This window comes from Elephantulus edwardii, unplaced genomic scaffold (assembly GCF_000299155.1).
Source record: "Elephantulus edwardii isolate Elephantulus edwardi_28Jun2011 unplaced genomic scaffold, EleEdw1.0 scaffold00268, whole genome shotgun sequence".
Classification (NCBI taxonomy): domain Eukaryota; kingdom Metazoa; phylum Chordata; class Mammalia; order Macroscelidea; family Macroscelididae; genus Elephantulus; species Elephantulus edwardii.
Window position 1 is genome coordinate 1,360,726 of NW_006400018.1, and position 12,353 is coordinate 1,373,078.

Sequence of the window (12,353 nt, forward strand, 5' to 3'; positions counted from 1 at the left end):
GGACCCTGCCTGCCCCTGTCCTCCACCTCCCCCCCCCCCCCCCCCCCAGCACCCACACACCAACCTCGGCTGCCCGCCCACCACCTCCCCGGGAACTCCAAGTGGCCAGCGCCTCGGGAGCCATCCTGGGAACCACTACTTGGGGCGGGGACCCCAGAGAGCGAACGCCTCGAAACCCCGTGTCCACTGGGGTCCGTGACCCCAGCTGGTCAGGAGCTGACTCCGTCGCGACCTAAGAAGCCCGCGAGGGGGCGCGCGATGGCGGCGGCCCTCGGTGCCTCGAGCGCAGAGGCGGGGCTGCCCGCGCGCGGCCTCGGGGGGTGGGGGGTGGGGACTCGCTCCGCGCCACGCCGCTCGGCCAATGGGAGCGCGCGCTGGGAGGCTCTGCGGGTGGCGCCCTGAAGGCTGAAAACCCGGCGCGCGGGCTGCGGGCTGCGGGCACGCGCCACGGACTCGCGGTTCGAGCACTGTATACCCGCGCGCTTCCCCGCGAACCCCGAGCACGCGCTTGACAGCCTCTGCGCGGCGAGAGATGGCCCCCGATCCCGAGGCGGCGGGGAACCGGGATGTGGTCCCTGCACCCCGCTACTTCACCTGGGACGAGGTGGCGGAGCGCTCCGGGAGAGAGAAGGAGCGGTGGCTGGTGATCGACCGGAAGGTGTATAACATCACCGAGTTTGTCCGCCGGCACCCTGGGGGCTCCCGGGTCATCAGTCACTATGCCGGGCAGGATGCTACGGTGAGTGGTGCGGGGCGCTACCGCAGAGGTCAGAAGTTTGGCACCGGGGCGGGAGAAAAGGCAGACCTGTTGGCAGGGCAGCTGGGTGCGCTGCCCTGGGGCGGCGGGAATGCAAGGGCCGGGGGACCGGCTCGGAAACCGGAGAGCGGGGACCAGGGCTGGTAGCGCGCAAACAGAAACAAAGGACTGACTGCGGGGCCCCGGATCTGCGCTCCCGACGGGAAGAGGGCGCGGGTCGCCGCGCCGGGGCAGGAGGGGGTCGGGCCGCTGGAGTCACGTCCTGTCTCGGTGACTGGGAGGGGACGACCGAGGGCAGTGTTCCCTGGGACGGCTGAATCGGAAACCCCGAGAGATGGGCGGAGAAGAGGCAGCACCCGCCGGAGTGGATAAGCGGAAAGAGGCTCAAAGGAAATGCCAGGATTAGGGGTGCATGCACCTCATGGGGGGGTTCCAGGAGCCGCCAAAGGGATCGATCTCTCAGCTACGGGGTCTCCAGCCACTTGCCGCAGCCGACAGCGGCTTTGCACTCCAGGGCAGTAGGCCCCTGGCCGGGTAGCGATGATCTTCGCTTGGACCTCACTCTGCGGGATCTGTGCGCCCCTAGACCTGGTCCAGCTGCTTTCTCCTAGACCACCCGCCCCCGGAAGCTTCCCTACTGGGCTAGAGCTCCGTGGGCACCCCTTGGGATCCAGAAGTTCGAACCTTCGCTTCATCGCATTCCCCACTCCGGCCATAGAGATGGCCCCCCCTCTTGCATCCATCCCTTTTCCCATCCTGCACCCATCAGCCCGACTCCTTCCTCTGTCCCCACCCGGGGATCCCTGAATGAATGCACCCTCCTCCTGTTGCTGGGGGTGACAGCTCCGGGAGCCCAGACTTCGGCGAAGGCAGGGAGTTTGGGATGACACATGCGCAGACGGAGGGCCCCAGGTCCGCCTTCCAGCTCGGTGATTTGGGGCCGGGGATGGCCGCGGCGGGGATGGCGATTGGTCCGGTTGTGTGGTGCCATCGGCCGCCAGCTCCGCCCTGGGCCCCCCCTCCCCACACGCCTCTTCTGTAGCATCAGGGCCTGCTGAACCTGGAGATGGGGCTTTTAGCGCTGAAGCCCACCCCTACCCCCTATAACCAAAACTAGCCACCTTAGGGCAGTGGGTAGTTAGGATACTGGAGAAAATGTGCATTCCCACCTAAGCCTGCTTGAAGTGGGACGCGGGGCAAGCAAAGGAGGAAGCAAAAGTTTTTCAAACTGAGGGAGTCACTTACCTTCTTCTTTTTTGTGGACAACAATGGCTCCAAAGGGAGGGCCTTGTGAAAAAGATCGGAGGGACGAAAAGCCCCACAGCCCCACCTTCTGGTAGTTTCTTTTCTCTGTCCAGACTCATTCAAATGCAAAAGCTCCCTTTAGCCTCGCTGGGGACATGCTGGCCCCCCTGAAGGGCTTCTGTGATAAGTTTTGAATTCCTGGCAAAGGTGTGGGTCCCAAGGGCAGCTGGCTGAAGGGAGGGGTCTCTCGGTTTGACCTTGGTGTGAGTCCTCCAGGTGTTCTGGGCAATGGGTCCAGATTCCTCACCTTTCTCCTTTCCCTTTGCAGGACGCCTTTATGGCATTCCACCTCAACAAGAACTTGGTGAGAAAGTATATGAATTCACTCCTGATTGGAGAGCTCTCTCCTGAGCAGCCCAGCTCTGAGCCCACCAAAAATGTAAGACCTTTTGCTTGTTTTGAGGAGCAGCTGCTTCTGCAAAGCTGTGGGGTCACAGACCCAGAGGGGCAGGTTCCTCCCAAGGCCCAAACTGTTACTGAATGCAAGGGGTTCTTTCTGTAGTCAGTTGCCAATAAAACAAATGGATTGCAATATCCATAAGCACTTTATTACAGGTCGGGGAGGACAGCGGGACTGGGAGCAGGACTGGGAGCGGTCATCAGGCTTTTTTACTAGAATGACACACTAACTGACTTAACAGTAAACTATTGTTAATAAAATCAAAGAATTTCTATATCTGAAAGACAATCATTCACACCCAGATACTTTCCTGACACACAGGCTTGTTAAGTTATAATTTACATATGATTGGGGAAAACAGCTATAAAGAGGTAACTGCTAATCTAGGAGATGCATCTCTTCTGATAAACAGACAGATTAAAGAAAGTATACTAAGATTTCTAAGGTCAGGGATCTCTGGTGGCCTAGTGGCAAAAAGCTGCACTGCAAGCGGTTCAAATCCACCAGATATCTGCCTGGAAAGGGAGAGGCAATCGCCGCCTATACCAGTCTGATCTGATTCGACAATACACACACAAAATAATAACTATTAAAATTTAGAGTGTGTGTGTGTGTGTGTGTGTGTGTGTGTGTACCGTCAAATCAGATCTGACTGGTACAGGAGGAGATTGTCCCTCCTTCCCCGGCAGAGCATCTGGTGGATTCGAACCATGCGCCTCTGGGATTGTAGTGCAGCTTCTTGCCACTAGGCCACCAGAGCTCCCCTCAAAATTTTAAAAATTTAAAAAATTCTAAGGTTAAGCAACTAGGCTGGAGCAAACTGCCAGTTTTCTAACTCTAGAACTATCGTTCCATACTTGACACATACATACAGAATTCTGAACTTATCAGTACCACCCCATCAAAACCAAGAGGGTCTAGCCCATAGGGAGCTGGAATGCTGATCCAAAGACAACACTTCTCTGAATCCTATGTTTCTGAGAGAAAGATGGGCAATCTCCTCCCCTATTTACAGTCTCAGGAACCTACTGGAAGGAAGGTCAGCTGTGAATGGATTCCAACTGGAGGGAGTTTGTGACAAGCTTAACTTCATATTGTCATTGTTGTTGTTGTTGTGTATTGTCTACTTGGAATTGACCCATAGCCGACCCTCTGGATTTTCAGAGGCAATTAGGAGGTGACTGCCCAACCATCTCCCATGGAACAGCTGGATTTGAACCGTGTGCCATTACAGCCGCTAGGCCACCATAGCTCCCGATCCTGTCTTCTGGTTATGTGCCATTGAGTCGCCTGCGACTCATTGCGACCCTAGGAGAACTCTGAACCGTGGGCTATCCTGAGCCAGTCTCCTTGTCTCCCACCCACCTACCCCCATTACCCTGTTAATAGTCACTGTTCATTGGACTGACTAGATGGCCATGGTTTGGGTTTGGTTTTACCTAAGACTGTGAACTCCCCAAAGTTACGTCCGGGCTCTGGGTGGGGAGCCAGTATGGTCTGAGCTGATGGTCTGAGCTGGGGAGAATCATAGGTCGTTTCTCTCTTCCACAGGAAGAGCTGATCAAGGATTTCCGGGAACTCTATACCACAGTGGAGCGAGCAGGGTTCATGAAGCCCAAGCACATCTTCTTCTTCCTGTACCTGCTGCACATCCTGCTGATGGATGTCGCCGCCTGGTTGACGCTTTACTGGTTTGGGACGTCCTGGGTGCCCTTCCTCATCTGTGCAGTGCTCCTCAGCGCAGTGCAGGTGCTGATCCTGGGCTCGCTGTGCGAGCAGAAGCTGGGCTGGGGAGAGTGGGTCCAGAAAGAGAACGTGTACCCCGTTGTCCTCAGCTTCCCTCCGCTTGTTAGTCGCGTGCATCCCGTCCTTTCTCTCCCGTTGTTCCCCTCCCAAGGTTCCTGTCTCCTTTTAAGCTTCTCACTCAGATTCTGCCACAGCCCAGGGTGCCAAGCTCCAAAGCTTCTGCCCCCACCACGGACAGAGCCCAGTGCCCATAATGCTGAGGCCCTAATGCTTGGCTGTCAGAACCCATTTGCCAAGGTTCTGCCCCTCGGCGTTTGTCACTCTGCCCTCTTCTACCTTCTAGACTAGATGCTCAGCCCGGGGGAAGCCATGGGATTTGGAAATGGGGACACTGAGGGATAAAGGGAGAGCTCTTTACCCCTCCCCACTCTCATGCGGGTTAGTGGCGGAGCTGGGTTCCCGGTGAGCTTTTCGGAAGCGTGGCCATCATGGCCTGGGCAGGCGGGGGAAGAGCCTGAAGGAGCCACAACGGTCAGTGAGAGGGTCTGTGGGTGGCTGGCGGGCTCTCACTGTCCCACTTCCTCTCTAGGCCCAGGCTGGCTGGCTGCAGCATGACTTTGGGCATCTGTCTGTCTTCAGCACCACCTCCTGGAATCACCTGCTACATCACTTCGTGATTGGCCACCTGAAGGTCAGTGGGAGGAGGTGGGGCTCCCTGAAACCCCTCCTGCTGAGCAGCTGCTTGAGGGGGAGCTGCAGTACAGCGTGGTAACTGGGTTTTCACGTGTGTGTCTCCTCTGTGCTGCAGGGAGCCCCCGCCAGCTGGTGGAACCACATGCACTTTCAGCACCACGCCAAGCCCAACTGCTACCGCAAGGACCCCGACATCAACATGCACCCCCTCTTGTTTGCCTTGGGGAAGATCCTCTCTGTGGAGGTGAGGGCCCTCCTGGAAAGGTCTTGGGGCGTGGGGGGGGGGGGTCTACCAGCACAGAGGATGCTGGAGGACATGCTGGCTTCACATCGGTAGGGGAATGAGAAATAGCTGAGGTCCACGCTGGCTACAGGCCTGGAGGCAGTAAACCAGGGCTGCCTGGGGCAGTCGCCGTCCTCCCTCGGTTAGTGGGATGACAGTCCCGTGTGATATGAAGTGTCTGGACAATGACTAGCTTCAGGGCCAGCTCCTGCTTCTGAAGCAGATGCTTCCTTGGGTGCTTTGACATCCCTTCCCGGCACAGGGAGTGGGGTCATTTCTCACTCACTCTCACTCTTCCATTTGATGTCTTATGATGTGGGTCTGTGTGCCAGGCCTGGGCTGTCCGTCTGCCCACTGTCCCTGCACTGCCTGGAGTGGAGTCACTCAGTCAGCGGCAGTGGGAGGGGTGGTGAGCATGGAAGGTGAGTTCTGGTTGTGAGCTGGAAACAGTATCCTGGCTGAAGGAGGAACACTAGGACAGAGGGGCCTCTGCTCATCGTGTAAATGAGCACAAGCCGTGGCCACAGAGCCCTTTGAAAAATTAATTTAAAACGCCTTGTCCAGACACTCCAGCTTTCGGTTCTGCCAAGTTCCCCTCCCAACATGCCATTCCAGCATGCCAGGAATTAAACGGTTATCAAGCACGCCTGACTGGAACGGAGTCTGGTTCTCCTGGCCCCTCCGGCCACAAGAACAACTCTGCAGGGCATTTGGCAGGACCGGTTGTCCAGCTGTCCAGCCGGACCTGTTTGGCCGTGAGGGTCTCATAGCACGGGGCTCTGGGCCTCGCCTGTCCATAATATTCCCATTCTCCCGTCCTCTATGCATAGACTGGTTTCACGTGTGGCATGATAACAGTGCGCACAGATGGCAGGCCAGCCCTGCCTCCTCACCTGGCTCACGCGATGGGGTTAGGGGCAGTGTGGGTTATTTACTGGGCGGCAGCTCTTGGAAGCACTTCTGTTACTGTTTTAATGTTTTATTGTGGTTCAGGTGAGAGCTGACAGATACATTCATTTCCCACTCAGCAGTGATCCACGTTGTGCTTGGTGGCATTGGCTGCAATGCCCTCCTAACAGCACTCTTCCCACTTCCTCCCTGTACCACCCAGTCCACTCATCCCTTTCCTGCTCCTTCCTGCCCTCTGCTCTGCCTTGCAGGGTTGCCGTGAGTCAGAATCAGCAGGAGGGCGGTAGGTTGTACATCCTAACCTCTAGCACGTTAATGGTAGCAGCTCTGGTGGCCTAGTGGTGAGAAGCTGTGCTGCAATCCCAAAGGCATGTGGTTCAAATCCACCAGCTGCTCCGCAGGAGAAGGATGGGCAGCCGCCTCCCTGCCTCTGAAAACCGGCTTGGAGGGTCAGCTGTGGGTTGGCTCCAACTCTAACACATGAGAAGGCAGCACATTAATGAGGGAGGCTTGGTAGTAAGTGGTTAAAGTACTCATCTGCTAGCCAATGAGGATTTATATAACCCACTTCCTGCCATTCACTTGAGCTGACTCCCCTCAAGCCCTATAGGACAGAACACAACTGGCCAGAAAGTTCCAAGGCTAGAACTCTTTGCAGAAGCAAGACTGCCTTATCCTGCTACAGAGCGTCTGGTGGGCTTGAACCGCTGATCTTTTGATTAACCACTATGCCGTCAGCGTGCCCAAGGATGTACAGCCGTTTGGAATCATTACATCTGACCATAAAACAGGATAATTATGTAACATTAAGAATCACAGCCAAGTGGACACACATATTTTGAGGGGACACAGTGAATCCCCAGCAGAAGGGGCCTGGACATCTCATGACAAGGTGTCTTTGGAACCTGTAGACCACGCTGTGCCTGCCATATCTGCACGCCATGGCCTGCTGTGCGGGACACACATCCCAGGGTTTTGTGCTCACATCCCTGGGAGCCCCCCAGCAGTCTCCAAGGAGCAGGAGAAAAGCCAGGTCAAAGGTGGAGGGGTGCCTGGAGCCCCGCACAGGCTCACCTGTCGTCTTCTCTTCACAGCTTGGGAAAGAGAAGAAAAAGTACATGCCGTACAACCACCAGCACAAGTACTTCTTCCTGAGTGAGTGTCCTTGTTCTGCAGGAGGGGCCGGGGCGTGCCGAGGGGCCGGGCTAGGGCCTAGACGGACCGGGGTGTGCCAAGGGTGTGCTGAAGGGCCATGACAGGGCCGTTGTGTGCCATGGGGCCCAGACGGGGCCAGGTTGTGCCGAGTGTGCGGAGGGGCTAGAAGGCAAATCCACTCCTGCCTTCACGGGAGCAATCCCCAACTCAGTGGGCTGATGTTTGGTTAGAGGTCATTTATGCTCAGGACAAAAGAATTTCCCTATCCCACCACAAAGAAATGAGTGACCTCGTGGGGCCCTCCTGATTAAACGTGAAACCAGGTGAATACACGTGGGTAACCCACCATGCTGACCCACTGCAACCCCCAGGCCAACAAGGAAGCCCCTAGAGAAGAAAGCCATTCCTCGGCTCTCAGCGCTTTCTGAAGACTGTTACATGCCCTTTGCTTTAAAAGTTTGCTTAAAACTTGAGTTTAAAACCTTTTAAATTGCAGACACTTGCAAAGAAATGAGGGGCAGGGAGAACTGATCCTGTGTTAATTTGAAGGTGCTTTTGCCAAACAGCCCATAGTCAACCACCTCTGCAGAAATGTGGAAGGGTGGAGCAGGGACACGGAGGGACGATTGTAGAGTCCAAGGCACCTCAGATCAGAGGGGCTGTAACGAAGGGGGCTACAGGAGGCATCAGGACACTGGAGAAGACACAGGCCATCACATAGGATAGGGCCCATTTCTTCAGTTCTCTCAAGAGAAGGCCCTGCAGCCCTCCCACAGCCTGCCTCCAGGGCTTTGAGGTGGGTGGTAATAAGCCCATCTCCTGAGTCCGAGGATGTGCACTGCAGTCTGAATGGTCAGCAGGATGCCCTGCACCCCACTGCCCCGCTGCCCCAGTGGACACAAGGCTGGCCTGGGCCCAGCGGGAAGGCGCTTGGTGGGCTAAAGGCAGAGGCTTAGGCAGTGTGGGGATGTGGGAGACAAGAGTTCTACACGGGAGTGTTGGGGTTACCCCAGCTGTCTTCCAGTGGAAGAGTACACCTGCCGGTCCTGTCCCCCAGACAACCCCCCTCGCACTTGCATCCCACCCCAGCTTCAGAGCATAGCATTCTGGTGGCTCAGAGGTCAGTGGTTCAAGACCACTGGCAGCTCCATGGAAGAAAGATGGGCAGTCCGCTTCTGTAGGGATTTCCAGTTTTGGAAACCCGCTGGGGCGGTTCCCCTGAGGTAGTACTGGCCCCATGGCAGCAGGTTTTGGTTTAAGGAGCCTCCAGGGGTGATAGGCGGGGATGGCGAGACAGCGCCATGCTGTCTAGACAACACGCTGGTGAACCCCATACGGCTCTCACCCTCCCCGTCTCCACTTCCTCCCCAGTTGGGCCCCCCGCCCTGATGCCGCTCTACTTCCAGTGGTATATTTTCTATTTTGTCGTCCAGCGGAAGAAATGGGTGGTGAGTATCCCTGGCACAAGCAGTCCCATCCTTTGTCCCCAGGGTCCTGGGGGAAAGGGGCAGGGCATGGGATACCCCCAGATTTAGAAAAAAATGGAGCCAGGTATCAAACTGAGGCAACCAGTGGTTACCAGTAGATTTCAACTAAAGGAAGCAGGTGGAGATTGTCCTGATCTTTGGTGGGCTGTAATAACCTGGGCGTGGCGGGCATGCCAGTGTGCCCTGAGGTTCATGTGTGGAGGGTTCATGGCTCCAGGAGGAGCACTGTGGACTTGGAACAGGGTGCTGGCACAGATTACACTGCGGTCTGGTGGGAGTTTCTTTGGGCCCTGTGGTGAACGATTTAGATGGCTGGGGAGGCTCTGGTGGCAGCATGGGCACCTCTGAAAGTCGCAGGCAGGGCACACTGGGGCGGTGGCACCCCAACAGCATCACCTTGTGAGGACAGGCTGTGAGGTGACCAGGGGCTGGAGAACCTCGCTGGGGTGGGGGGAGAGGACAGCACCTTCCTGCAGTGACCGGGCCTCGGCCTTCCTCCCTGAAGGACCTGGCCTGGATGAGCACTTTCTACATCCGCATCATCCTCACTTACATGCCGCTGCTGGGACTGAAAGGCTTTCTGGCCCTTTTCTTCACTTTCAGGTAGGTGATGGAGCATGGGCTAGTGAAGGAAGTGGGGGCTGGTGAGGGGAGCCTGGAGCAGTGAAGAAAGTGGGGGCTGGGGAAGGTAAACAGGCCGCAGCCTCTGAGCGAGAAGGAGCTCTTGGCCCTGTATGTACTGATGTGCGTTATTCAATGTCGGCTTAGCAAACATCCAACAGTAAGTTCATGGTGGACCCGGACACCCAGGTATAAAGACCAGGCACCAGGCCCTTATCTTGGAGTCAGAGTCCCCTCTGGATGGCCGCTGTGTACAGGACAAATCTGTTAAGTCCATGGTATATTCAGCACTTCTCCAGCACCACAGCTCAAAGGCATCAATTCTCTATCATCCCTAATCACTGTCCAGCTCTCTGATGCATATCACGCAATTGCAAAGACTATGGCCCAGATCAGATGCACCTTAGTCTCCAGCCTGATGTCATTGCCCTTCAGTACTCTGGAGAGGTCCCTGACGGCAGACTTTCTCACCTGGGCATCTACAGTTGCGGCTGTCCTGACCATGGCCAGTTGGGTCCTAGAAAAGCACTCACTTGAAGCATCCTCAGCCAGTCGCTCCCAGGCCAACGCTTGGAAACCCCAATGCCTTATAAATACAGGCGTTCCCACAACGTCCCACTCACATCACATCCAGTATCCCAAAATTAATCGATGCATATCTGCTGGTTTTCCTGTGTGCCTTACCCACCAGGTTCCTGGAAAGCAACTGGTTTGTGTGGGTGACACAGATGAACCACATCCCCATGCACATCGATCATGACCGGAACCAGGACTGGGTGACCACCCAGGTGAGCCCAGGCCACTGGACATCTGAACATAATGCAACCAATAGGAAGGGCAGGAGGTGGGAGCCAGTAAGAGGGGGGGAACATCCCCAAATAGTATTGCTTTGTCCACCTGGGGCTTTCCTGTAACCACAAGAAGGGACTATCTTCCCCCGTGCCAGCTCTCCCTGGCAAACCCTCACTTGACCTTTTCCTCCAGCTCCAAGCAACATGCAACGTCCACCAGTCTTTCTTCAATGACTGGTTCAGTGGCCATCTCAACTTCCAGATTGAACACCAGTGAGTGGGGAAGCGTGGGATGCAGAGGCCCGGGGTCTTGGTGTCGGGGATGATGGGAGGGGAGGAGCAGGAGCCGCTGACCCTTTCCTTTCCCCCCCCCCAAAGCCTCTTCCCCATGATGCCGCGACACAACTACCACAAAGTGGCACCACTGGTGCAGTCCCTGTGTGCCAAGCACGGCGTGGAGTACAAGTCTAAGTCCCTGCTCTCCGCCTTCGCTGACATTGTCTAGTGAGTGGCCGTGCCTGGGGGCAGGGAGTGGGCAGCAGCAATGGGTGGGTCTGGAGCGGGAGCAATAGGAAGGCACCCCAGTGCCCCGGAGTGGAATCACCATGGCACGGGCATGGTACACTGGTCTTGTGGCTGAGAAAGCCTTTCATCCAATGGGAGGCCACCTTAATGACCAAGGCGTCTTTGTCAGAAAGGGAGAGGCTGAGATTTCTAAAAGAGGAGAACCCCACTACACCCACTGGCTGGGTGCTCACCCCACTCTCACCACTCCCCATTTTTGCCCTACAGCTCACTGAAGGAGTCGGGGCAGCTCTGGCTGGATGCCTATCTTGACCATTAGCAGCCCCCCAACTGGAAGAGCCGGATCAGAGGGGGAGCTCTGGGGATGCCACCACTGTGATTCCAGCTCAGAGGGGAAGGGGTCTGGGGAGGTCGAGATTCTGGCTCAGACCCCTTCCTTCTACCTTCTTACGCACAGAACTAAGACCCAAAGAAGGGTGGGAGGACACCCTGACTCCCTCAAGAGTACCAATGGGAGAGGAGTCGGGTTACTTGGCACCCTCAGGGGGTCATCAGGATGGGAGACTTGGCCCTCCTCTCACTGGCCCACTTCTCCCTGCCTTCACCTCTTGCAAAGCTGGACGGACATGGCCGCAGAACCTCCTGTGCCAGGTTTTAGAGAAGCCGCCTCTGCCTAGAGCTGCAAGGCCTGGCACAGCACCATGCCCACAGACTCGGCCTTCTGCCCAGGGCCACCTGTGTGACCTGTCCACAAAGCACTGCCTCGGGCACCTTGGAAAAGCCATTTCCACAATCTCCAGGTGGGGAATGTGCTCCAGGACCGTGGCACAGCTGGCTTTTGGAATGTGTGCTCCATGTAGGGTCCATCCAGCTCCTCCCAAAGATAGCTGTCCTGTGAAAATAAAACAATCCTACCCCACCCCGAGTCTCGAAGCTCTTCCAACTGCCTCCCAAGGGACACTCAGCACGAGGGCTCCAGCTGTTGCTCTGAGAGCAGAGGGGAGCCGGTTCCTTCTAACCCGTTTGTTAGCACCTGGTTTTTGAGGAGCAACAGGCTAATCACAACACTTCATAGTTCTAAACCAGTGACGGGAAGATTTGTGATCCTCACTGCTGTAATTTAGACATTCTAGGTATTGTGCCAGAGACCAGGCGGGGATTTAATCTCTTAAAGGGAACGCAGGACTGTGCCCAGGGGTCTCCCACAAACCAGGTATAGGAATTGCACCAGAACATCCACTCTAAACGTACTTTGTATTTCGGACAATGGGATGAGAATCCAAAAAGGCAGGAACCTTTAAGTTTGTTCCAGGGAAGGGCCTAGTCGACAATCAGGAAAGTGAGGGTTATTAAAGTCATGTCAGAATGGGGTTATAGGAGCCACCTGTGGGGGCTGCTTAGAGGCCAGCAGTCGGGGAGTGGGATGTTCTCCCACTGGAGCAGGTTCCAATCAAATGGCAGAGCTGGGCGTCCACTGGCTTCCTCCAGAATCGGTGATCCTTGCACATTCCCACCACTTAATGTGGCACGTCTAAGCTGTCCAACCTGAGAAAACTAGAGGCCTTCCTGTGCCAAGCTCGGCATAACCAACGTGGCCTTCTCGGCCTGCACCGGCCCTGTCATGGGCACAATGGTGACAGGCTGCTACAGTGAGGCCTTACATACAAACCCTATATGGTGA

General features: G+C 56.1%; 1 protein-coding gene across 1 annotated transcript; it reads left to right on the forward strand.

Moving 5' to 3' along the window:
- The first annotated feature begins 530 nt into the window (after nt 1-530).
- On the forward strand, nt 531-10,991 carry FADS1 (fatty acid desaturase 1). Its single transcript, XM_006899878.1, has 12 exons — nt 531-739; nt 2,331-2,441; nt 4,014-4,211; nt 4,798-4,899; nt 5,017-5,145; nt 7,188-7,248; nt 8,620-8,696; nt 9,241-9,338; nt 10,048-10,144; nt 10,341-10,420; nt 10,526-10,651; nt 10,940-10,991. The coding sequence occupies exons 1-12, from the start codon at nt 533-535 to the stop codon at nt 10,989-10,991; spliced, it is 1,338 nt and encodes a 445-aa protein (XP_006899940.1). The 5' UTR covers nt 531-532.
- The last annotated feature ends 1,362 nt before the right edge of the window (nt 10,992-12,353 follow it).